Source organism: Triplophysa dalaica, chromosome 21, assembly GCF_015846415.1.
Source record: "Triplophysa dalaica isolate WHDGS20190420 chromosome 21, ASM1584641v1, whole genome shotgun sequence".
Classification (NCBI taxonomy): domain Eukaryota; kingdom Metazoa; phylum Chordata; class Actinopteri; order Cypriniformes; family Nemacheilidae; genus Triplophysa; species Triplophysa dalaica.
The window spans coordinates 10,656,350-10,683,757 of NC_079562.1; the positions used below are offsets into that span (position 1 = coordinate 10,656,350).

Sequence of the window (27,408 nt, forward strand, 5' to 3'; positions counted from 1 at the left end):
GTTCAACAGACGTGCTGTTTACAAACCGACTAAACAAATGGAGGGAAATGAAAACTGGAAATGTTGTCTGCGAGGGTTTATAAACAAAGCGATGCAGTTCATCTGGCACCCATTCATGGTGCCTAAAGGTGTAGAGGAATGGAATAGTAAATGATTGTATAACTCGCTGTGGACTTTATCAGGAAGCACTGACATCACTTTTCTGTCTGTCTCTTTGGTTAACAGAAGGGAAAGTTACAGCAGGCTTTTAGGGCAACAAATTAGTGGAGTAAATTACAGTGCAAACCCCTTGAAGAATCCTAATCCAAAAGATTAAGTTATAAATGGTATAAATCACAACATCATAAATTCCAGGCGTTACATTTTTCGACTCATTTTGCACATAAGAGTCACTTAGATGTGAGTCAAGCACACTGCACGTATTAAAAGTGTACAGGGCTAAAAAAAAAAGGCCTGCACGGACACCTTTAACTACCCCGAGCAAAAAGGTGTCTCATTTCAATTAATGCAACAATCAAGCTTTTGTTTCAAGCCGCGGCCGTCAACGCAACACTATACACCCCCGACTCGACCCCCCCATTGATCTTACATTGAAGCAAACACACAGATACATGACAGAAGTGGACGATTTTCCCTTCTCTGAAAACAACCGTCACCCACAACAACCACAATGTTTTCCTTCTCTTACACGAACCCTTATAGGATGGCATCAATTCAACTTCTTTAAAATGATTTGCAGAAAAACACGGCCTGACTAATGTAAAATGAGCTGAGACAATCATCAGATAAGTGTCAAAAAGGTGACGAGAAACACATTAGTCATTTCTGGCACTAGTCACAACCTCCAGCGATCCAGACGACACGCACACTAAAATATATTCTTTGAGATGTTAATCGCAACAATGGACACTGAAAAAGAGAAAACGCGTGGTATTTTAATCATAACCCATGCATTCCTTAAAATCAAAATAATGTGCTCTATTGTACAAGCATTTCATCTTGTGCCTTCCCCTGAGCGGCCAAGTTAATGAGTTATAGAGCCCAAGCTAACAAATGGACGAAGACAGAGAATCTATGCATCCTTTAATTCTTAACCCCATCTGCAGTCAAAGCGTTCAACACAAGATTGATTCATAGTTAATTCAGCCTGACGCTCGGCGTGTGAGAGAGGGGGATCTGGGGAGAAAGGAAGAGATAAAGGGGGGGGCCTCAGCCTGCGACCAGTGTGAGGAAGAGTTCAGAGGGTCTTTTCCCACACGCAGTCAGGCCATCCGTGGGTCCCGTTGCGTGCAAGCGCCAAGATATAATGTCGAGACGGAAAGGGTGCATTACGCATTCTCTGCTGTAATGCATTCAGTTGTCTGTCAACACATGCTGCTAACAAAGGTGCTGGTAAAAAATACACTCTGTAGTAAACTGGTGCATATCTTATATGGGGTGCCGTAACGTCAGTGTTCTTGGAACATGAAACACTCGTAGCTCTGCAAGGATAAGAAACCAGATTGGAAAAGTAATATTTCACAGTTATCAGCATGTTTCTTATTGCATTGTGAAAGCAATATGAGGAAATAAGTCAGGATTTTCTTTCGACAGTGTTATTAAACAGCCAGCGTGTTTACAAACAAGACTTCCATCATTTGTATCATGTTATTTACCTGCCTGCACCTGAGTAACAAAGCAATAATGGGTGACTTAACGAAATACCTTTTAAAGCTACGCTTGCAAGTGAAATTGGGGGAAAAGTCGGTTCTTCATATATGGCGCTGTAAAGTTTCTATAAATGGACAGTGAATCTTTTAGAAGTGGTGGGATGGGGTCAGAAGGCATGAGGCAACGCTCTCCTGGCTCTCTAACTGGGTTTAAAGAGACGAAGTTATACGAACGTGCAACACTGTAAATTATAAGAAACTTCCTGTACCCTCGAGTAGCAATGCAGTGCACTGTGGTCGGGCTCAGTCATTTCCATTAACATTGCAACAGTAAAGAATGAGTGTTTAAAAATAGAGTCTGATGTTTCTGATAAGAATTCTGACGCTCTTGAGAATCTACTCGTTCACAACGCGCTTGTACTAACCAACAATGCCGCTGTCTATAAAGGCAGCTCGCTAGGGTATAAGACACAGACATTATAAAAGCATCCTATACAGCATTTATCTAAATAAACAGGATCTGTAACAGTTTTAACATGATAATTAAGCTGTTGAGCAAACGTCAAATCGAATGAGAAGGAATATAAGAGACTCAGGCTATCCTGTTTGGCAGCTGACTTCTGGTGGATTGAATGATCAACGATGATTTAATCACATTAAACAAATATGTTACGTTTAAGCAAAACTAACTTCAGCTCCGAGCAATGCTTAACAACGATTACGTGACTCAATCCGGTACGTTACCACAAACTGGTAAACAAAGTTGCTGATGATCAAAGACTGAAAACTGCGAAACCCTTCCTCGATGCTGATGGCACGAACAATATAAAAGCCACTTAGGTTGCTAAAAATATTAAAAGCGGAATTTGATTAAAATATGTCAGACTGGCAGGTACGTTTACCCAAACCTCCACGAATGTTTATTAACTTTCGGAAACAGTCGAGTAGTGTATCAACTTAATAGCAAAATGTTCTTATACATATAACAGAGAAAATGTCAAGAAACAATTATTGTTATGAAAACGTTCAAGCCGACAAACTAAACCAACAAGCAGGAGAATATTGCATCGGGCATCACTGTGTTACTACGATTATTGTCTCATAGGCAGAATAACTAGGTGGCGAGATCCCCACCGTGGAGAATGTACTTCCACCGGCATCTCGTAACATTGTTTCACGAACACAATAATTACACAAACGTCTCCGTTTACGACCGCAATTACGTTCGAAGAGATTCCGCTCACTTACCGGTGTAAATATATCCAGTGAAACACTCCAGTTTCTTTAAGCCACTTCTACGCATCCGCCATCTTCAGCATTAGCTATGTTTGTTTAAATGGGAAACACTCCCAAAGCCTAAAGAAGCCTGCCTGAACCGTGCGCGCGGGGCGTTGTGGGTAGTATAGTTCTTTCGCCTGAGCGATCTGCGCGTTCCACACGGAGCTCGCGTAAAAACAAACTACAAATACATGAACCCCTGCAGATCGAAAAATAGACATCCAGTAGGAGATCGGCAGTAGTAGCAATACCGTAGAAAAAACCAATAGTGCCTTTATTTTTAGCCCAACCAAGGACTACATAGAGATAACCGTCACTTATGCCCAATAAGTAGGCTGCTGACGTACGCCTTTATGTGCATAGATAAGTATCGTGAATTGGCTCTCTTCGCGTTCGGAGCGTTTTAATTGCGTAACTTGCAGTAGTTAAATTCGGTTTGTTAATTAACTAACACTGTTGTGGTCGTGCGACAATGGCAGCTTGTGTTTGTTTTTGCATGCGTTTGCATGTTCAGGAGGAAATGCTCCATCGAAACGGACTCGAGTGTACAATTTCATGACTTCATATTGACATAACAATCTTGATAGTTTGAGAGTAAATAATCGGAGGTGTTGGTCCAGCATATACTATGCACTGTGTACTGTATGTTTATATATTTTAGATCCTTATACAAATATACTTGAATGGTCGTAAGGGCCTTTTAAGACACGCTCTTCTCGTGGTCTGCTGAAGCTGCCCTCTGAAGACCAGACAAGGAAGATAGCAATGAACTCGTCTCCATGGTGATCTCTGAGGCATACCAGTGTAGAATTTCAACTGTTGGAGGAGCCAGTGATAAAGAGGGAGGGAGGGAAGGAAAAATAGAGGGGAGGGAGGGGGAAGGGAGAATGGAGAGAGAGGGCGAGAGAGACAGACTGAGGAGAGAGAGGGTAGTAATTAGCTCATTGCTTGCTGTTTCCTGTCATGACAGTTCCCTGCTATACAACCGCTGGTCTCATCTGGCCAAGAATGTAGATGTAAAAGTGAAGCATGGTGTCAAGCAATTACCTAGCCATCAGAATCAGTGAGGTCAAACGCGCATAAAAAGATGATTTAATAAACCTTATTTGCACGCTTACATTAATAAAATATTCTAGATTTAAAGGTAATTGATATTAATGCAAATCTATTTGAGCCTAAAGAATAATACCATTCTCCAGTCGAAGAATACATTTGAGATATCAGTGTATTTGACCGCACGCTTGTGTGAAAAAAACCCAATGAGAGTGTCCCTACATTCTTCCAAAAACCAGAGGCCTATAGACCTGTTGTTGTTCCCTCCCCCAATTCACGGCATAAACTGGCTTCCCCCTTCTAGGAGTGAGAGACGGTCAACCCCAAACCCCCTCATTCCGTCTGTCCCCTTTGAAAGGGGAGGAGATAGCGGTTTTAAAGGACAGGAGATAGCCCCCAATCATCTGCATCTATAGATTCTCTACCTGCAAACATCCAGCCACGAGCCCCTCTTTCACCCACCCCCTCCCTACATGATGCGATTCAAACATTTACAAGGTTAAATCACCTCTTTAGAAATGTAATAGTGAGCATCAAGTATGAATGCGCAACAATCAAATCAATTCGTTCAAGGTTAAGTGAGTAAATTATAGTTTTGTACTTGAGGCTCCTTAAAATTGACTAGATTAATTCAACCACTTGACCAAATATAAATCAAGTCATCTCAGTCAAAACCCTTGACTGCTCAGACGTTCTATGTTGTGGATATATGAGATAAATCAATTATGTGGAAGAAGATTAAAATACAGACAGACAGAATACTTGACAAAAAGGGATCTGAAAAAGAAGCAGTGCACCAATGGAAAAAATTCTCTATATCAATATTTCTTTGGCTTGAGCACTTGCATGCCGTGTGACTGTGTGTCGGTGTCAGTATGTGTTTTGATTTATTAATGCAGCAGGGAGTCGTAGACAGCTGTCCTAAGCAATGATAACTGCATGGAAGGCTGGAAAGCCGAACAGCGCCCTCTAGTGTACAACTGGCAACAATGAAGACATGAATCATCTTTAATCGTTTAATAATAAATTGTGTCATCTCATTTTTTTAATGGATTTGGGTATGTTTGAAAACACATTATATAATCTGTAAATATTGTCGTATAATATTGTTTCCACGATGTACAAAGAAACCATTAGTGGTTATGTGTAGGTAATAATTTCCAGTTGACTTGACATGAGGCCGTCTGACACTGAAAAACAACGCGCGAGGAAACGCAGACACGTGGTGGTAATAAAACCTGTCAAACCATCTTAAATGACCATCCCAGAATGGTTACTAAGCAGGATACATAGACAAAACGTGTCGGGAATGATACAGTTTGACAGTCTCAGTTGATACTATTACATTAGGCGTCTTTTGGTCGCTTATATTGCTGTGCGTACTGGATTAGCCGAGCGCGAGCATACTTAGATTATGATCGTGACGTCTGTATATTAAGGACGACGTCATAAATTATTCGAAATCAAATGATGTATTCTGCCTGCCATATACCTGTGAAATTATTTCCATCAGACAGGTTTAATTCATGATCACTGGAGTTAGGTATTTTTGTGACGAATAACTCATAGTACGTCATGACGTCATACTTTTGCTTTTGCTAAAGCAAGCACTGTTAGTCTCCCAAATCTCCAACCTTAATTTGTTAAATAAGCACAGTGTGTGCTTCTACTTTCCTCAGGGAACCATATTTAATATATAACCAACAGTTATGAGGTATCAAAGTACTATTTCTTTATTCAAATGACAGATTATTAAATGATACTTATTCATTGTTTCAGTGTATCATACTTGCTGTAGTCTACTATGTAGTGTCAAGTAATGTTTAGCCTTTGTGGTTAAGTAAGTATGACTTAGGTCCTATTAAGATTAGGTCTTTAACTATATATATTAAGACAAAATCGGTTAAAAGAATGGTGTGTTTTGCCAGTTGAATTACACCTTCAGAGCCTGTCTAACTACAATGGTTTAATATAAACCCCACCCTCTCTGTATGAAACAAATGTAACATCTTGAGTAGTTTACTTGTTTGCAACAGGGAGCTTAGTGAGTGTCTTTTTCACAGTTTTCTTGTTCAATATCTCGTTACCTTTTTATTCTTGGAATATTATAGGAAGAAAAATTATTTTGTCTGGATGTATAAATGTGGAAAATAAGGTGAACTTGAGTAAACTACACTGGCTGTGTAAGTAGTAAGTAGTGAATGATTCAAGCTAGTGAATGATTCACAAATTCCCTGAGATTAGACTGCAGATGACGTGTTTCCTAAAATATGCTACAGAGCTGAAAGACGTGTTCTCTGCGTTCTTCACCTCTGTTTGATTCCCTTCTCGGTCAAGTGTTTCATTTCAGGGAGGGACTCTGGGCCTCATGCATGTATAGTGACACTCATTTGATCCTTTATCTTTAAATGATTTGTATTTTAATATAATGTATACAATGCACAGGAAGAGGTCGGCTGGTAGAGTTTAGGTTATTTCTAGTATGCGTTATTCTTTGCGATCGAGGCCTAGCTCCATTTTTGTCCACAATCCAGACACAGCCTGCCAGAGCTGAACAAAAGACGTTTACTCAGGAAATGCTTCAGCCAATCAGAAGCTGCCTTCCATTCTGCTTCTGAGCCCCGGCCAATCATTGCACTGCTTTTATAGCTTTTATCAGAATGTTGGCTTGGCTGGCTTGGAGAGCTGAGAGTGCTCTGTCTGTATAGAGAGGGAGGGCTGAGGGCAGTCCTCCATGTTTTAATAAGCATTGACACTGTGTTTAAAGCCATGCATCCACAGAGGTAAGCCTGCTTTTTTCTTTGCTTCTTTGCTTTTTGCACTTCCTGTTAATGTTGAACATTTATATTATGTCACGCAGAAATGTATTGGATTAGAGAAGGTGGAAAAGACCTGTCCCCACACTGTAGATCTGGATCCTGACAGGCACAGAGCTGGGAAATCACACTTATTCTTGTTCAGTTTGTCTTTCAGGATCACATGGCTGACCTGTGCTTGCACAATGTCCGAAATGGCCTCCCTGTCTCTCTCTTGTTAGAGGTAGAGAAGAGCACAGTTGTGTCAGGTTGTGTCACAGGCCAGGCCTCTCAAAATGGAAGGCCCCGAGGAGCAGACAGTTTGTAAGAGGAAGCTCACGTGCAGATTGACAGAAAGTTCGAGATGCAGCTCAAGTTTCATGTTTAAAGAATACTTTTCATTGGCCGACATACTGAATGTCCAGTTTGCTCAGGATTTAGGCCTGATTCACAACAGCACACAGTAACGTGTGTGTGCAGATTTATTGGAGTTGCAGAAAGAAATTCCCAACATTAAACAGAAATTGTAAATTAGGTTTGTCTTTCAAAGTAAATGTGGGCTTCAGTTTGTTTACATAGGTTGTCAAGACAGGAATGTCATTTTATCAAAACTCAGTTTTGGTATGAGTTGGCCATTTCCGGTTTCATCTTAAAATCACAAAGGCTGTTTGTTAAAAAATGTTTGCATGTTTAATGTATATTTTCAGCAAGCCTTGCCTATATTATTATGGGCGGTACTTGAAATAATAAAGTAGACGTCTGAGGTCAGACCACAGGACTGTAGACTAGTGTTTCTGACAAAACCAGATGTTAAACTAAGGTGTCCATTTGTATTTTTACCTTAGCTTCCAGTATTTCTTTAGTTGTGTTTGACAGTTGCTCAGTTAACTTGACTTAACTATTTTGAGCCTCATTGTTTGTCTTCACATTGGTGCTTAACAGTGTGTTTTTACTTGGAATTTACTGACATTTAAAGGGACAGTTCACCCAAAAAAGAAATTCTGTCGACCCTCATGTCGATGCATACAACGCTTTCCTCTGTGGAGCACAGAAGAAGTTATTGATGTCTCAGTTGCTAGTGTCCACACAGCTGAAGTCAATGGGGGCCAATGTTGTTAGGTAACCTACTTACAAATATCTTCTTTTGTGTTCTACAGAAGAAAATCATACAGGTTCAAATTATGACTGAATTTATATTTCTGAGTGAACTGTCCCTTTATTCGTGGTCTAGCCAAGCTTGAAGAGTCTTATCCTATGAAGAGAGATAAAGAACAGGAAATCATTGTACATTCATCATCGTAACCCATAATACTTTTAGTACAGTAGCAGAAAATGACCTGTTGTTATTACTACAGCATGTCTGTGTAAATTGAAAAAAACATTTGTGGATGCACGAGGTCCCTTTTGGCAGGCGGCTGACGGTTTAACGGGATCGCATATGGAGTATTCCCAAGACCTGCAATTTACTCCGACTCCAATTACATTTTCCAGCCTTTTCTTTGTCTCCTGGTGCTTATAAGACCTTTACTGCATTCCTGCGAGTCACTCATTTGTCAAAGCTCTCTTAGACTCTTACTTAACACGACAGGGAGGGAACACGATCAAAATGGTCGCTCCTAGCCACCAGTGCCTGAGGGGGAAGAAAAAGAAAAAAGCCACCTGACATGTTTGTCCGAAATCCTGTGTTTATTCGCACACAGGAGCCGGTCGTTTTCCGGGAGAAGGGATGTATATGAAGGTTTTCGAGCGTTTTCCCGGTGCACGGCAGAGCAGCCCTCCCTGCATTGCAGCAGAGAGAGGGAAGCGGAGAGAGCCACACAGCGCCAGCTGCCCAATCACGCGCCTCCGTGTGGCTCTCAAACCAATCGGCAGCACACAGCCGAGGTTAAAGATTGACAATCGCTCTGAGAGCAGCAGGGAGAGCAAGGCCCTTCTGGAAAATTCTGCACCCATCTTTGTCTCATCCCTCACTGCCTTTATATCTGAAAAAAAAAGATTTTAAGAAGAATCTGTACTGTGCCTGTAAAGAAGAAGGTATGCTGTTATTATGCTGTGTCAGTTTTTATGTGGAGAATCATTCAGTGTTGACGTGATTGTGCTGAAGATTATATATTGAGGTTTTGTGTGTTATGTATGGTTGTATTTTGCTGTTTTTGACAGACGCTTTATTGATTATGTCAGTGGAGCTGTATGCTGGATGCTGCTGTGTGGGGAGTGGATGGTGCATGTAGGTTGGACGTGAGGAGGCCAACACGGCAAATGCTCAGTCTGTACAGATGTTTGCCTTGTGCATGCTGCCACACACCCCCTCCCCACCCATCTTTGAAGGTTGGAGGTGCAGGACAGAGAGAAACCGCATGGGAAAGGCAAAGAGATTGCTGGTTTATCGGGGAGGGATTTCATTTTCAGGCTTCATGAGGAAATTATGTTTGTTTGGCTGAAAGAAAATTCACAAGAATAATGTCAGTAATGTTGTGATTTTCTCTTTGTTTATCCTGACTGTGGTCAGGTTGGCTCATGGACGATAAGCTCTGTTCTTTGGTGAGCTGTGCAATGCTGGGCATGTGTGTGTGGTAATGGCCCGAGCATCAGGAAGGAGAGCCGCTGCTTCTCTCCGTTTACCACTGGATGGTATTTTAGAAACATTTACAAAAATGATTCTTGTAAAATGAATGCGATACGAAACGTTAATGGGCATAGCAGGTCTCAAGCCTGTATGCCGCACAAGAAATATACATTTTTGGGGAGGTTTATAACTGCTTTTCAGCGTAAACTGACAGTGGTGGGCTGACAAAATCTGAACATTTCTGGGTCATCAGTCTAAGCTGTTTAATGTTTGTAGGAATTTGAGTTAGAGTTATCACTAAGCTGTGTTGCCTGGTTTGTTTTTCATCTGAGGGAAGGAAGCGCATTGAGGGTAACTTTGAGATATTTTTATGTTAGGAAAAGATAAAAATTGTCTTTTCATTTAATGTAGATTTAGATTTCTTTTTTGATTAATCTTAAATTTGGATTTTTGGAATAACTTTTGTATTTTTAGAATAACTATTAAAGGTCCAGTGTATGGCATTTAGCGACATCTAGTGGTGAGGTTGGGAATTGCAACCAATGCCTCACTCAACCCCTCCCATTCAAAGCACTACGGTGGCTGAAACGGTACAACGGACTTGTCACATTTTTCCTTCTTTGCTGAAGGAGATAACATTTACAAAACTTGCTCTGTAGAGCAGTTTGTCCGTTTAGGGCTACTGTAGAAACAACATGGTGAATTCCAAGTAAGGGAACCTGCGGTGTATGAAGATAGAAATAGCTCATTCTAAGGTAAAAAAAACGCTAGTTATATGTCATATTATATTGCATTTCTGTTAATAAATCCTCCAAAGCTGGATCTTTTTTAAAGTGTGATGTGTTTTAGTCATTATCAAAAAAGGCCATGAGGATATAAGCTGATCTGTAGTGTTCATTGTTTTTCACTAGTATAAAATGTTAATTTTTGTATTTTGAGCTTCACCTACCCATCTCTGATCTATTGTTCCTACTGTTCAGTTTCTTCAGCATCAAGTGAACTGTTGGTTCCATTATGGAATAGCAGATCCTCAGAGTACTGAATAAGCATATTATGTTGACTGGAGATATGATGTCAAAGGGATCTTTCAGGGTGTGAAATGTCCATCTATTGCATTTAATGCTGAAACCACCAGATTTTTGAGTTTTCATTTATTTATTGTTGAATTTAACATTCATTTACTATATCTGCATTCAACCCTGAAAAAACCCTTTAAGAAATTGTTTTTTCACTGGAAAGAATTGCATCAGAAATACAGGTGACCCTATCACCATTGAAACCATTTAAATACATGCATCATTGATTTTTTTTTTGCAGTTTGGCTGAAGAGAAGTGAAGGCGGAGTCAGATGCAATTGAAGGGATGGAAATCGCAACACGATCCAAGGGTGAGATTCCTAAATTCTGTGACAGAAGTTAATTTAATTGATGTATTGCCAGGGCTGGGGAGTAACGAAATACATGTAACTTAGTTACGCATTTAAAATAAAAAATTAGAATAACTGTTTTTCAAATTACAATTACATCTGAAAAGTATTTTAGATTACCGAAGTGGTTACTATGATTTTTATTGTCATTTATTTTATTGAAACATTAATATTGTCACAGTTTCAGTCCATGTTGTGGTTTGGTTTTGTCTTATGTGTTTGCCTATGTTCATCATTAGTTAATTAGTCCCACACCTGTTTCTGTTCGGCCTAATTATGTTCCCCTCTGTTCAGCCCTGTGTGTTCCTTGCGTCATGTAAACGCGTAAAACGCGGTTTTCTTTTATTGGGGAAACCTCATAAACGGCTTAAGCAAAACCCGCTCTGCAGAGGTAGTTTTTTTCCCATGACTACGATTTCACAATGCATGGAAACTCCTTAACCTTCTTCTCTCAGTTTTGTTTATGTGCACGGCGCAATAGTAAAAGTCCCAAACGGAAGTAATAGTAAAATAATGCATAAAAGTCCGCTCTGAAATCCTGCAGTTGATGTAGAAACGTCAAAATAAAGAATTGCTTAATGCTGCATATGCAGGTACTGCAGACATGAGAAGATACATACAAATACAGCTTCTGACTGTTTCCCTGGTGCATTTTTTATTACTAACAGAGTATTGACGATGACTTCACTGCATGCGAGGAACCCGGCAAGTCTCAAACTTCCATATAAGCACGTTTTTCTGCATAGGGGGTTTATTACTATGCATGCAAACACGTGAAAACAGCTTTCTTTAATAGCTGATATTTTGTAGACGCACTTATATGCCTTTGATTGTGTTACGTTTGGTTTTGTTCAGAATTCTCTCTGTTTGTTCATTAAAAGACATTTGGATTCTACTCTTTCGTCGTTCATTACAGCCAAATCCCATAACAGAAAGACAGACCATAAAGTAAGTGCAAAGCGGTGTTTTCCCAAATTTATTTCCCATTTTGGTCGTTTTCGCTGGAGGACCACAACAGGTATTTTTTAGATCTGGCGCAAGACGCTTCTGACCAGGTGTGTTCGCCAGCAACTCCGTGAATCACTGTAGGAGTCATGGCGGAAGTCTAGGGATTTGAGGGAAGCCCTCGCTGGTCCCGTCCAGCTCTTTCAAGTGCCTGCTGGTCCACGCAGCACCTCTTCTTCTGCCTCCAAGAAGGTCCCACCCCAGCCTCCCTCTCCCGCCTCCTCTGTTGTAGTCAGCCAGTCTGTCTGCCCTGGGTCTGCTGGCATCTGGAGACCCCTCTGCACGCCAGCACCGTTGGGTCAGATTATCCTTGGGATATCCAGCCACCAGCTACCTCGAGGGCTGAGTATCCCATATCTCCGCCTCCAGACTCCAAGACCCTGACTCCATCTCGGTCCTCCTACCCAGCGGCTGCACCTTGGCTTATGCCTCCCTCATCTTCACCGTGGCCCATCATCCCAACAGCTCCACCAGGCTCCCTCGTACCTCTGGCTCCGCCTGGTCAATCGTCGACCATTCTTCGCCTTGGGACTCCAATCTTCCGGCTACGCCTTGTCACTCTGTCCCTATGGCTCTGTCAGGCTCCTCCTCCCTCTGGCTCCACCTCCATCCTCTGTTGTTCTGGCTCCGCTGTGGTATTCCGGATCACCCTCGTTCTCCGTCTGCTTAGCTCCACCCGGGGCTCTTCGTCATTGAGCGTCATCTCCATCACTCGGCCCCCTGGTGTCGACAGTCAACCCAACTCCACCTTGGCACCTCCCTCTGACGACTGCCTTATGGACTGTCATCTTGGCTGTTCTCTGGACCTCCATTAGGTTCCTCCTGCTCCGGGCCCTCCCCTGGCTCCTCCCACCGTCCTGACCACCCTGCTACCTGAATGGACTGCTACCTATCCCTATAACCTGCCGCTTGCCTGCGCCTCATCCACCTCCTGAGCCCCCGCTCTCCCTTCTCTGTTGGACCTTGTCGTTGCGTCCGTTCCAGAGGGGGACGTATTCTCACAGTTTCAGTCTGTTTTGGTTTAGTGTTAGTGTAATGTTGTGGTTTTGCCTTCTGTGTTCTTGCCTGTGTTCATTATTAGTTAATTAGTCCCACACCTGTTTCTGTTCAGCCTTATTATGTTCCCCTGTGTAGTTAAGCCCTGTCTGTTCTTTAGTTCTTTGTCTGCCTTTGATTGTTACATTTGGTTGTGTTCGGATTTCTCCATGTTTGTTCATTTAAAGACTTTTGAATTCTACTATTTCGTCGTGTGCTTCATTACAACCACACCCCGTTACAAATATAAACTGTAACAGGCAATTCATGTAAACAGCAATCGGTGATTCTCTGACTTATACCCCTTGCCGGATATGCAAAATTGGAATAATATTATCAAAATAAGAGGTAACTTGTTTCATAGAATTGTAATATTCATTTTATTTAGTACTGTCCTGAATAAACTATTTCACATAATAGAAGTTTACATATACTCCACAAGACAAACTGACTGAATTTATAAAAATGCCACGTATTTCTTTTTACATTTATACCCCTGAATCTTTATTTTCTGTCTGTCGTTACCTGAATGGTCGACTGCTGTTTTCATGTTTTGCTGACTTCTTAGAATTGTGAGACGCTCACAATTGTGGATTATAACGTCAAATGAGGGAAGCTGAACTCTGTATATACTCTATATATTTTGAAGAACAATTTATAATGTCTTTGCTATGTGTTTATGTGTGTTATTTGTGGTATTATTTTGCAGTCTCTGATCAAGGGTCAGCAGAACGGATTGCCTCGAAGCGCAAGGTTTCCAGCCCTCCACACTCCTCTAATGGACACTCCCCATCCGAACCTTCCTCCTGTCCTGTCAAAAAGAAGAAAAAACCTGGAGCCGTCAATAACAGCAAAGATCAGGTGCAACTTTCTCTCCCTATACAAACCCATGTTCCTGTCCTGCGAGCCTGACTTTCACACGTGTGTCATAGTCAAGAGTCATTCACTAACAGTGTGTGTCTGTTCTTGTCTTTTGGGTGGCTTCTACATGGTGATACACTGCAAGATTAAATGGTATTTTTCATTACCTTCATCAACCAATATAGATCCACTAAGGCCGTTTTTTGGCCATTAGTTTTTATTGTCAAAATCCGATGCATGGTTTTGCTTGTGTCTTAATTATTTTATATTCTTCAACGTGGTCAATATGAAAAACTTATTTATAGGAGTTCGGAATCGTAACAGCCAAACGAATGCCAGACAAACAGACAATGATTCATGTTCAATTCAATTCAAGTTTATTTATATTACACTTTTCACAATGTGCGTTGTTCCAAAGTAGCAAACTTGAATTGAATGTCAATGTAGAGGAGATGATTTAGACCCCTCTGCATCCTGTTTTCACCTCTATCAAGGCAGTTTCAGATGGTACTAGTTTCACTTATTCAACGTTCACCTGTCTGCATTTTCCATTCTCTGTTTTTCCATGCCACTTCCTGTTTGATAACCTTTGTGCCAGCTTGTTTTGTCCTGTCAACTTTAATACCAGTGTTTTAAAAACCCGACCCTCTGTTTCTCTCGCCCGCATTCCAGTCAGAACTAAGACATGGTCCCTTTTACTATGTGAAGCAGCCCGCACTCACCACAGACCCTGTTGATGTTGTACCGCAGGACGGGCGGAATGACTTCTACTGCTGGGTGTGCCACCGCGAGGGCCAGGTGCTCTGCTGTGAGCTCTGCCCACGTGTCTACCACGCTAAGTGCCTCAAACTGGCCGCAGAGCCCGAAGGAGACTGGTTCTGTCCTGAATGTGAGGTGCTTATGACATGACAGCTCAAATAAATAAATAAATCATCTTTGTTTTTTAGGGCCAGATTTACTAACAGCTTGCCGCAGCGGAAACGCCTTTTTTGGTGTAAAAAACTACTGTCTGTTTTAATCTTTTTACTTAAGACATGCAGCGAAAATTAGCGGTGAAAAGGTGTGGACACAGGTGTTTTTGCGACTGATCTTTTTGCATATGCATTTGTAGGAGTTTCCTCTTCAGACGCAAACTTTATGGGAATGGAGTAATTTAATAAATTTACTCAATTTTACTAAGGCTGTGTCTGAAACCGCTCTCTATCTCCTTTATAGTGCACCATTTTGTAGTGCTGTCTGAAACCAGAGTGAACTACTTCATTCCCTCCATTCGTTCACTCTTTTTTTACCCACAATGCACTCTGATTTTGTGTGCTCATTGACTATTTCCCCTGATACAACATGATACGATCGCTTGATTAGAATCAGCGGTAGGACAGCTGACCGTTAATGCCACAAATGTATGATTATACACACATAATTTTATACTTTTAAAGAATACGCAGATTTAATGAATGTTTTTGTAATAAGGTTCAATTAAAAGGAAGGAATGAGACGGGAACCGGCAAACATTTAATAAAACAATTGAATTATAGAGAGAAAGCAGCCCCTCACGGATGACTGCTGGCGACACACACAATCCATAACTAAAAGCCAGGCCTGGTCCTCTCTCCTTTACAGTCCAGTCGCTCATCCTCTTATGCTCCCAATCTCCTCCGTGATACGAGACCGGTGAACGTACAGCTGACGCTCATTATCACTCACTCTCCGGCCTCGAATCACGGTCTCGTCCCGCCTACTTCACTAAAGTTTTATTTTAAATATATTAAATTATTTCAACATGATAAATAAGCATGCCTGGGAATAAATTTGATGGTTGTTTTGTTCTCTTTATTTTAAACTAATACAATAAATGTAACAAATAAAGTGAAAATGAATTTAAGTATTTTATAAAACAACCCACAAAGCCAAACAGGTGTAATATAAGCTTATGGTTATTTTTGAATGACTGCAAAAGTACTATCAGATATATATGTCAGTGTCCGACATCACTCAGTCATTTACATTCACTTCTTACCCATATAGTTTACTCAAATATCATTCGCTATGTAGGGAATAGTGTAGGAGTGAACGAGGGAGCGGTTTCAGACACAGCATAAGGTTTGCTATCGTCATTTTGCTTGTATTTGCGGCTTTATTTAAGAAATTTCCAATCCCATCCGCGCTTTTTTTTTTATTCTGCTCTTGCACTATTTTCCCCTATTTAGTAAATCTGGCCCTTCCTATTTTATTTAATCATTTTTGTTTGTTGTCTATATTGAAAAGATGTGAAAATGAAATGTTTTTCTGTCAGGTAAATTAAATGCTTTTCTGTCAGGAAAATTCACTGTTTTGTTAAAACGATTTTTATTTAATTTTATGCAACTATGTGACAACAACTACGGAAACATCACAAAATTGTGACAAACGCAAATCAACACAACACATGTGAGAACCAGAGAGATTTAACATTATCAATATGCCGATACATTTTAATTTACTGCATCGATCTAACTGTTTTCATAGATAAGCGACTTTTTTGCTAAATAAGATCAAAATAGGAATCATTTTATCTCAGACTACGTAAACCAGCTAAACAGCCATTTGAGGCTTAGATCTTAAGTAAATAACCTGTTTTGATTGGGTACGAGAAACTACAAACATTTACAAAACAAATAATATCCGAACAAATATTGATATATAACACAGGTCGACAAAAATATCTTATTTGTAAGTCGCTAAATGAATAAATGCTTTATCATTTGCATTCATATACATCATTATGATTCTCTCTATTCTTTCAGAAAATAACAGTTGCCGAATGCATAGAGACTCAGAGTAAAGCGATGACAATGCTCACATTGGAGCAGCTGTCCTTCCTGCTGAAGTTTGCTTTGCAGAAGATGAAACAGCCAGGTGTAAGTGTCATGTCTCTCCTTCAGGAAACACACAGTATAGAGACTAGTCATCTCCACTTTGTGGCGATGTGATTCTTATGAGATTATATTTAAAAAACAACCAAGGAATGGTGAAAAATGTGTAATTTATAATCGTTGTAGACATCCAGCTGAAATGAAATATTTGGAGTTATTTAAGTACCTTACCTCATAGGGCAAACATGGACATATTCTGCAAACATGAAAAGCTTCCTTAACTTCTCAATGGTACTATTGGGCCCATCCCTCTCTTCTTAGTGCATTACTGGACACAAAATGTCAAACTTTGTAGTTAGTGCGTGAAGGTGAGACATTAACAGTCATGCAAAGACACCTTAAGAGATTTGTTAATTCTAAAGGATCTTTTCTCTCTTTGTTTATGTTCTGTTTAGACGGAGCCCTTTCAGAAGCCAGTGGCACTGGAGCAGCATCCAGATTATGCAGAGTATATATTTAATCCTATGGATCTCTGCACTTTAGAAAAGGTGAGCGAAGCATTTGATGCCTTAAAATAGTCGTTTTTATATTATAGAAATGTGTCTGGTATTTTATAAAGCATTTCAGAAGTGTGTTTGTTTTATTATCATTCAGAACATTAAAAAGAAAATGTATGGCTCCACCGAGGCGTTCCTGGCTGATGTTAAGTGGATTTTGCACAACTGCATTATTTATAACGGAGGTTGGTTGTACAATAAATTGTTCCACTTCTGTTTGATAATTTTTGGTGAGTTTATGTTTTGTTAAATCTGTGCTGTTTTTGTTGTTCTCTTAGGCAACCATAAACTTACAGCAACAGCAAAAGTTATTGTAAAAATCTGTGAACACGAAGTACGTACTGTACGGTAGAATATTCAATCACACAGTGAAATAAGTGACACTAATTAGTGCCGGTTGGTTTGACACCAGTTTTCTTACAGATGAATGAGATCGAAGTCTGTCCGGAGTGCTATCTCTCCGCGTGCCAGAAAAGAGACAACTGGTTTTGTGAACCATGTGTGAGTGTCTTCACAAAACGATGAGGCATTTATACATTCCTTCTTCACATAGTAACAAGTGTGAGTTAACCATCTGTACATTAAATATTTGTGTGCTTCAGAGCAACCCCCACCCTCTGGTATGGGCCAAGCTGAAGGGGTTTCCATTTTGGCCTGCTAAAGCCCTTCGAGACAAAGATGGACAAGTGGATGCTCGATTCTTTGGGCAGCATGACAGGTGAGATATAGCTATGAGCACTTTCCCACCATCGTGCCGAATCGTTGTAAGCACAGTCTGAAACTGTTACTGCTATGTTTCCACGTGAGCCCGGTTCGACCTGACGTGCAGAGCCGTTATAGCTCAGTCTCTTGTGTTACCGAGGAAGCACGTGACGCGTTAGTGTTAACCTTCTAAAAATTTCCGTTATCTGCCCTGCATTGGAAAATTAAACCATTTACGTACTGGCTGGCATGGATCGGTAAAAAAAAAAAACACCATTATATAGTAATACCACAATGTATGCGTTTTATTCCATAACTGCTTTATATTGGGAACACATTGAAATAGTTGATCTTTAAATATTTATATTATTTAATATTTTAAAATATTAATTTTATTGTACATTATATTTTCATATATCCATATTCTATAAATATATTTAATATAAATATATCATTGCATTTATATTTAATATACAAATAGTTTTATAGATGATATTATTTCTTTTATATTTCATCAATCATTAATTATCGGTTCCATTCTGTATTTATTTTTAATTGTTTGTTTGTTTGTTTTCTCAGGGCCTGGGTTCCTATTAACAACTGCTACCTCATGTCTAAAGAAATCCCGTTCTCCGTCAAAAAGACCAAGAGCATCTTCAACAGTGCCATGCAGGAGATGGAAGTGTACGTCGAAAACATCCGCAAAAAGTTTGGAGTCTTTAATTACGCTCCATTCCGCACGCCATACACACCGGACAACCAGTTCCAGATGCTTTTGGACCCAGCAAACCCCGGCACGGGATACGTCAAACCCGAGAAACATGAAAAGATCAAGTTTAGCTTTGATTTAACAGCATCTCCTAAATTGCTCGTGGGCAAGAGCATGGTCTCCAGCGGGACTGTAGGGGGCGGGACTGGAAGGCGAATCTCATTAACGGACATGCCTCGTTCACCAATGAGCACTAACTCCTCTGCTCATACGGGATCTGATGGAGAGCAAGAGACTGCAGAAAAAAGCCATGTTAAAGCTGCTTTACCCAATTACAGCACAGGGGAGGAGTCAATGGATTGTACTGGTATATAAAACGCTGAAAATACAGAAGCTAGCTTTGATGATACAGTTTAAAACTTTAAGAAAACTGTTATAATTTACTCATCCTCTTGTCATTTCAAACCTCTATGGCGTTCTTTCCTCCGCAGAACACAAAAAAAATTCATTTTAAACAATGTTGTTTACTGGCCCCCATTTATTGCACAATCGAAGTGAATGGGGTCAGTGCTTTCTTCAAAATATCTACTTTTGTGTTCTGCGGAAGAAAGAATACAGGTTTAAATGACTAGAGGGGAAGTAAATGATGACAGAAATTTAATTTGAACTAATCTGCCAAAATGTGAATGTGTAGTTAATACGTTAATTTTTTCTCTTACAGCATCACCCGCTCCTCCTAAAGCAGGTCTTACTGGCAGCAGCTTAGAAAGCCCTAAACCATTCCACTCTCCAGCTCCCAGCACCCCCGTTAAACAGGAGAAGACCCCCACCACCGGCAGCATCCTGAACCTCAACCTTGGTAGATATTCATCACCTCTCCATTTTTTCACTCAAGTTTGATCTCATAGATCTTAAAAGTAACCGAGCAATCCTAACTCAATTCTAATTTTATGGAATACTGCAATGTTTGTCATGAATGAATTATCCATGTAGGTCTTTTATTTATTTATTCATGTACCCTCATAATCTAATGCTAGTTGCACTTAATGACAAATTAAAAAAAAAACTTTGATACACAACAACTGATCTACTGCTGATTGTGAACTCCACCGTCATTTATGAGGCTGTATACGTGTTTACTCTTGACTGAGATGACTGTGTTCTTTGTTAGATCGCAGTAAAGCAGAGATGGACCTGAAGGAGCTGAGTGAAAGCGTTCAGCAGCAGAACCAGCAGCAGCCCTTTCTCACCTCCCCTAAGAGACAGATCAGAAGTCGCTTTCAGCTCAACCTGGACAAGACCATAGAGAGCTGCAAAGCACAGCTGGGTGAGTTCAGATGCAAATATGACAGCGTTATTGGGAACCGGAGCCACCTGTAAGACTGAGGTCATCACATTGTCATTGAATACACTTTCTAAATCTCTTTTAATCCACTATATTGATTTAAGTATAATGCACCTATTACAATTTCCTGTTTTTATTACTACTACTATTCACCCTGCATCACAAAAACTTTGACATGAGAGAGCATCGTAACTGCAGATGTCCTCATAGCATTGTTATGGCTTTGTTCACACATGACATCAGTACCAAACTTTTACGACGTTGTTAAAATTCTTTACGCTGGCAAATTACAGGACTGATTTGACCTCTAAACATAAAACGCTGTTTTACGGCATTTTTATGGCAAGATGTGTGTGTAAAGTGCCTAATGTTCATTGGATTTCCTGTTTTGTCTTAACAATGAGACAGTTATGCTTGAACACTTTTAATGCAGATTTTTAACAAAAACTTTTACATTCTTACAAGCCTTTTAATTTACAATCAAATTCTTATTGATTGATTCTGAATAACATTTTTCTTTTCTTTTGTCTCGCAGGTATAGATGAAATATCAGAGGATGTTTATAAAGGTGCAGAGCACAGCGACTCTGAGGAATCTGACAAGTCTGACTCCAGCGACAGCGAATACGCCAGTGACGATGAACAGAAATCCAAGTCCAACCAAGAAAATAAAACCCCAGCTGATGGGAAAAACGCAAAAGAGTCCCTTAAAAGAAAGACCAAACCCTCAGCACCGGCCGTTGAGGACAAAGACAACAGCACAGAATCTACCACAACACCCAACACGGCATCAAAAGGAGAACCCACCCAGACGACAAACCCTGTGGATCCTATTGCTAAAGAGGAATCAGAGAACGAACCTTCGGAGAAGATAAAAGTGGGTGCTGCGTCGCCTGATTCTAAGGAGAAGCCCAAGACATTGGAGGAGGATGGGCCACCGGCACCTGTGGATGTGGACATGGATTCGGATTCAGAGAGAGAGCTGGTCATTGATCTGGGGGAAGAGCAGGCAGGGAAAGAGAGGAAGAAGACCAGGAGAGATTCAGCCGCTGTCACCGCACTCAAAGAGCCTGCAGCCTCAAAAGCTGATGGTGAGACTGCCTTTAGTTATCAGGGTCATTTAAGAACTTTGTCTTATTAAATAGATTTTCATGAGCATTTTTAACTAATAAAGGCTTTTATACACATTATGTGAAAACATGAAAGCAAATCGATATTGGTATTAAATTGATATGGTTACAACAGTTTCTTCACCTGCAAAAATATAAAAGTTTTATAACATAACGAACAGGAATTTATTGAAAATAACTTGAAATAGAGCTTTTCCTATTCTTAGTTTGGTGACTTGGTCGAATGTTGAATAATGTTTAACTTTGGCGCTACCCTCCACATTGTCACTTTTAACGTAGCTATCCAATCACAGGGCACGAGGACCGGGACAACTGCCACACCAACCAACCAGCACATCCTACTTTTCCAAACATATGTTTATGTACAAACCACTGAAAACCATTAATATTTCTGTCAATGAGTATCATTTCTGTACCAGATAATATCTTTGGACTGTCACAATATTCATTTTGTTGAATAAACGAAGCCCTAGAGAAATCAGATTAATAACACATTACTTTATTGATGTGCAGTGTCATAGCAACCACAGCCCCTCAGCTGAGAAAAAACACTGCCAAGTGTCCACAGCTGCCGTTTTCAGACATATTAAATATGCTTCGGTGCGCACTCTGCCTTTATCTTACAAAAGATCTACGAATAAAGAAATCAAAAGTACGAAGCCCCCACGATATTTCCATGATTCATTCATATGTGAAAAAGCTTTGCTAATTCATTCTCTCATTTTAGATAGATCATACACGCGTTTTATTTATTTAATTAAATAAAAACAAAATTAAAGTCACCATGAAACGGAAGTTGCGACTTCTTTCTGTATCGTGAATCCGAGTCAAATGGCTTATGAAATTAGAAAAAATGTAATAATTTTTTATTGCTTTGTTGTAACTTGGGCCTGAAGGAGAGGGCATAAAATGCCTGGCCATTGGGTCATTACGTCATATGATGATGATTTATTGTTAAGAGGGGGAGCTTAATGGTTTTAAATAAAGATTACAGGTGCAAATGAATTAAAAAAAAAATGTGCACGGATAAATCATTCATAATTATTACTGCAATACTGTTTAAAAAACTTAATTTTCCTGTTTGATTTCATGGTGACTTTTAAGGTGACAAAGAAACTTTACGTAAGGGATAAATAAGTCCTATTTCACAGCTAACTGCCTCATAAGTACGTTACTGAATGTGAAATACTAATTTGAAATATTTTATTACCTGATTTGTAATGAATGCAAAGGCTTCTGCGCGGAAACCCGTTTACTTTGCATTTTGGATCCCGAAGTTCAACTGATCACAAAATCAAAACACAAAAATCACACAAAAAAGAACACGCAGCTTGATTTAATCATTTGTAAATATAATATCATATATATAGTCATATTTATATTTCATATACTGTATCTGTGACCATGCATTTTGAGCGGTCATAACTGACCTTGGATTGTTGCGACAGGCCGATCAGAATTAAGTATTCCAGAGCGCCGTATGTGCATAAAACAGTTGAGTACTGTGATGAGAAACTTGCTCAGAAGAAGGAAGTACGATTTTATAAAATCAGTAAGATTAATAAAACTGATTTAACTAAAACAAGGCGACGAATTAATAAAACGAGGGAACAGGTTAGCAAAACGTGCTCGCATATTGATAAATCGTGGGAATGAATTCTTACACCGTTTCTACACCGGATGCGACAGACACGACGCGTCTCGTTGCTGCGCATCCAGTGTGGACAATATTTGAAATTATAATGGGTTCTAATGCGTTTCTACTGCCTTTTGTCGTGTCGTGTCGCACGATCAGTTTTATTGCCTGTCGCGTCCGGTGTAGACACGGTGATTTTCCTAGTTCCATTGAAACATGTTTAAAATCATGATCACTCACATGAAAGACTTCAGTCTGAGCATAAGATCACGTGGGCCAGTATGTTGAGTAAATATCAATCATTTTTCTTCGGTTTCAGGTAAATCCACTCCTATTTCCAGTGCTGTTACCCAGCCTCAGAACCCGGCTGTTCTGTCCTCCAGCCCAAGCATCAAAGACCCATCTCAGTCCCCAGTCCCGATCCCGCTGAACATATTACCCCTCGCAACAGCTCCAGCTAGCACAACTCTGACCACCTCCACCCTCTCCAATGCTACCTCCAGCACCCACAGTTCCTCACCTACCCCCACCAGTACCATAAAGAAACAACGTCCATTACTGCCCAGAGAGACCGTGCCTGTGGTTCAGCAGGCCGTGGTGTGGAACCCCACCACCAAGTTTCAGACATCCTCGCAAAAGTGGCACATGCAGAAGGTTCAGAGGCAGCAGCAGGGCCAAGCGCAGCCGGCCACGCAGGCGCAAGTGTTAACGCAGGTGCAGAACAACCAACAACCACAGCAGCAAGCGCAGGTCTCCTCGTCCTCGTCAGGACAGCAGCCTTCTTCTAGCACCAGATATCAAACAAGACAAGCCGTTAAAGGTATGCATGAAGATGAATAGGTCAATATTTAATGACAAGATTTATTGAAAATAATACAAATGTCAATGTTTCTCATGTTATCTTGTGTTTGTATATCCAGCTGTGCAGCAGAAAGACTCGGCACACAGCACGTCCACATCTGCAGTCACTCTTGTCACCAGTGCGCCGGCTTCTGGTGCCTTGATGGCAGGAGCAACTGTTAGCTCTTCATCATCGACCTCCACACAGGGAGACTTCCAGATCCCCACCACATCTGCAGATGTAGCAGCTGACATCGCCAAGTACACTAACAAGGTGAGATATTCCTGAAAGAAAATGTTGAAAACAGGTTTAATTTGGTTCTTAAATGTTGAAATGCTTGACTAAACGTTTTTAAACTCTGAACAGATAATGGATGCAATTAAAGGGACAATGACTGAGATATATAATGATCTTTCCAAGAGCACATCAGGAAACACCATTGCTGAGGTTTGTACTCATATCTTCGAAGAGTATAAAGGGCCGTTCACATTATAACGATAACTATATTTGCGTCCACACCAGCGGACGATAGTGATTATCGTTATGTTCATTTTAAGCTTGAGTCCTGCAGTGTTCCCTGTCACTTAAATGAAAGCACATGACCTGTCTAGAAAGATTCAAAGTAGGGAAGGAAGAAGGCGGGAACCGGAAGACATTTAAACATTTAATAAAGTAATAACAGCCGGCGGCCCCTCACGGCCGACCGCCGGCGAACAAAACATAAATACAAATACAAACATGTTCGGCCTCGGTCCTCTCTCTTCGATGGTCCGGTCGCTCGTTCTCTTATATGCTCCCGATCTCCTACGTCAGGGGTATCCAAAGTCAGTCCTGGAGGGCCTGTGTCCTGCAAAGTTTTGCTTCAACCCTAATCAAACACACCTGAACAGCTAATCAAGGTCTCACAAATCAGACCAGAAACTTCCAAACAGGTGTGTTGAGCCAAGTTGGAGCTAAACTCTGCAGGACTGTGGCCCTCCAGGACCGACATTGGACACCCCTGTCCTACGTGATTCGAGATCGGTGCGCGCACAGCTGGCGCTCATTAACAATTACTCACCGGTCTCGAACCACGGTCTCGCCCCGCCTACTCCACTACAACCTGTTGCTGATGTTTTCGTTCCCCAACGTCTTTTCTCCAAAATATAACAACAAAGCACAGCAAATGCTGGATGCTCTCTGAAGGATGAATCATGTCCAGGATGTAAAGCATAAATTTTGCCAGCTTGCTCAGATATACTGTATGTAAGTGTTACAGAATATCCATCCGTAAACACAAAGGGATACTTTACCCAAAAATGAAAATTCTGTCATAATTCTGACATAAAGCCTGCGTCACGATCATCAATAGCCAAACATTAGAGATCCGCCAAAGACTTTTTCTTTCACTAGCTGGAAAAAATCACTGTGAAAGTGACCCAAAGAATATCGTTCTCTGTATTTGTCATTATAGTTGAGATGTGAAACCCTATTCTCCTAAATGAAGAACTATTTTTAAACTTTGCTTTTTATAGTTACAGTTATTGTATAATGTGAAGGCCCCTTAACACTATTATTTAAGCAACCTGGTCACCTGAACCAAATGGCTTACTTTCTTCTCTCTCACAGATCAAACGGTTGCGAATCGAAATTGAAAAATTGCAGTGGCTACATCAACAAGAGTTATCCGAGATGAAGCACAATTTAGGTACTTATTTATTGATGTAAATTTCTTGTCTATTGCTATGATTTAGAATAGAGCTCATCATCATGATCTGAGGTGTGTGTGTACAGGTTTCTGTACAGGGTGGAGACCAAATAAAAATGCAGAGGTTAGGGATGGCATAGTGAGGGTTAAATTGATCAAATTCATTATGTCGGCTTTAGAAACAAACAAAACAACATGTATAAACAACAAACGAAACAAACGTCTGTGTGTGATCTTAAGAGCTGACCATGGCCGAGATGAGACAGAGTCTTGAGCAGGAGCGAGAGCGAATCGTGTCCGAGGTCAAGAAGCAGATGGAGGTAGAGAAACAGCAGGCCGTGGATGAAACGAAAAAGAAGCAATGGTGTGCAAACTGCAGAAAGGAGGCCATTTTCTACTGCTGCTGGAACACCAGTTACTGTGACTACCCCTGCCAACAAGCACACTGGCCTGAACACATGAAGTCATGTACACAGTCTGGTAAGATATAGTGTGGAGATCAGACACCTACAGAACTATAACCAAAACCACTATAAAATGACCCTTTTTTATTACAGGAATAGTTTACCTAGAAAACCTAAAAGTTTAAATTCTGCCATCATTTCCTCATTACATCATTACTCATGCTCATGTATGTTTATCTGTCTCAATGAATAATTTGACTTTGTGCATTCCAGCAACATCATCACAGCAAGAACAAGAAATAGAAGGCGGAGCAGATGTTACTCCCAAAGCCCCCGTGCAACCCAACAATGGACCCAACTCACTGAAAGAGACTGTAACAACTTCACCTGCTGATAAAAAGAGCGAAGGAGATAAATCCAAGGACATTGTCACTATGTCCTAGCTTACGTGTACATACACTAAACAGCACTTACTTTTGTACAGGTGTACATAGATGATTATTCACTACAAAAAAAAGTTTTATTTAACAAATGTTTGTCTTGCCTGACTGTGCTCTTGTGATATATTTTTTCGTTTTGACTTCATGTTTGATTGTTTCCTGACAAAGACACACAAACCACCCAAACATTTCCCTGATCTAATTTTAAAAGAAGTTAGAGGGCCTAGAAAGACCTGTTTATTAATGTTTCTCTAAAATTCTTGAAAACATTTTTTAATGTTGCCATATTTATATACCGCCTTATTCGGGGTGGTAACACCTTGATTGTAAGATGACGATTAGAAATTCAGAATATCTGATCTGATTTAAATATTTTTTTTATTTTTGATGGAAATAGTACTGTTCTGTATTTCTTGGAATATCTTATCAAGGCCAGTTTATCGATAAGAATATTTGGTCTTATAAAACGTTGAGGACTACATTTTATTATGTCATTACATTGCTAAAAAAAGTTTAAACACTGATTCAAAAAATACGACTACTTCATCACAGTTTGGTAGAATTGTGTCTGTGGACACAGATTGTGGTTTGTTGTAAAACTGTATTATCATTAATACAGTCAGCATGATCTGTTTACCTGCGTTATACTGTAATATATCTTAAATGCCTTGGAGTATTTTTTGCTGCCTTTTGATATCTACAGTACACCTCATTGGTCCTGGTTATGTTTCAGTTATGTTTGTGACATCAGTCTGATCTCATGGGTTCACTTTTATTTATTTAAAATCACTTTTCAAATGAAATGTAGCATTAGACTAATGATGAGTGACAGAATACACTGTCATGTTGTCTTACTCATTTCAAAATTATTTGGTTTATACCAAATAATCAGTTTCTTTTTTGATCTTTCAGAAATACCTGTATATGTTTTGTGTAAACATTGTTCCTGTTTTCAGGGTTTTTTGTGGGGGAAGAGGGTATTGTTTTTATTTATCAAACATTGTCGTTTTTATGACACCAAAGGTCTTTGCTAGTTGTAACTTACGATTCCTTACAACGTTTATTCATCATCATGCATTATTTTCAATGTGTGAAGAACAAACTGCTGTACTTTGAACCGAAACATTCCTTCATTTTATGTTAATGGTGCATAAATATGTGATTTCAAACCATATACAGAAAAAGAGCGATTTCAAACAAACAAAAAATAGATATTTGCATACTGTATATTAATAAAGATCTGGTGGTCTTAATTTTAATTTAATAGTTTTTGTATGTTGGAACTGTATTAAAGAACACCTGAAAAAGTTTCACATTCGAGTCCTACTTTGAGCAATACACACGTATGACCTAGATTAGTTGTTTATCTATTGTCTTTAACATATATTTGTTTAAAACTAAGAAGTATTTTAGTAAACATTTTATTGTGAATAAAACA

At 40.0% G+C, this 27,408-nt stretch overlaps 1 protein-coding gene across 2 annotated transcripts; it reads left to right on the forward strand.

Moving 5' to 3' along the window:
* Positions 1-7,771: 7,771 nt before the first annotated feature.
* On the forward strand, positions 7,772-27,280 carry zmynd8 (zinc finger, MYND-type containing 8). Of its 2 annotated transcripts, none has more exons than XM_056734956.1 (19): positions 7,772-10,728; positions 13,517-13,668; positions 14,341-14,562; positions 16,452-16,565; positions 16,976-17,068; positions 17,175-17,262; positions 17,356-17,411; positions 17,501-17,578; positions 17,680-17,795; positions 18,359-18,855; positions 19,210-19,347; positions 19,660-19,815; positions 20,369-20,923; positions 22,918-23,418; positions 23,519-23,712; positions 23,806-23,886; positions 25,048-25,126; positions 25,367-25,606; positions 25,804-27,280. In XM_056734956.1, exons 1-19 carry the CDS (start codon positions 10,704-10,706, stop codon positions 25,971-25,973), a joined length of 3,555 nt encoding a protein of 1,184 aa, XP_056590934.1. In that variant the 5' UTR covers positions 7,772-10,703; the 3' UTR covers positions 25,974-27,280. The 2 variants fall into 2 exon arrangements, with proteins under 2 accessions (XP_056590934.1, XP_056590935.1); XM_056734957.1 differs by having other exon boundaries at positions 14,419-14,562.
* Positions 27,281-27,408: the final 128 nt, after the last annotated feature.

What these genes read in the sequence shown, in the direction of transcription:
- zmynd8 (XM_056734956.1), top strand. Translation starts at nt 10,704, where the DNA reads ATGGAAATCGCAACACGATCCAAGG. An exon ending in ACTGGTTTTGTGAACCATGT is followed by an intron (nt 17,579 to 17,679) that starts GTGAGTGTCTTC and finishes TGTGTGCTTCAG; the next exon opens with AGCAACCCCCACCCTCTGGT. An exon ending in GGAGTCAATGGATTGTACTG is followed by an intron (nt 18,856 to 19,209) that starts GTATATAAAACG and finishes TTTCTCTTACAG; the next exon opens with CATCACCCGCTCCTCCTAAA.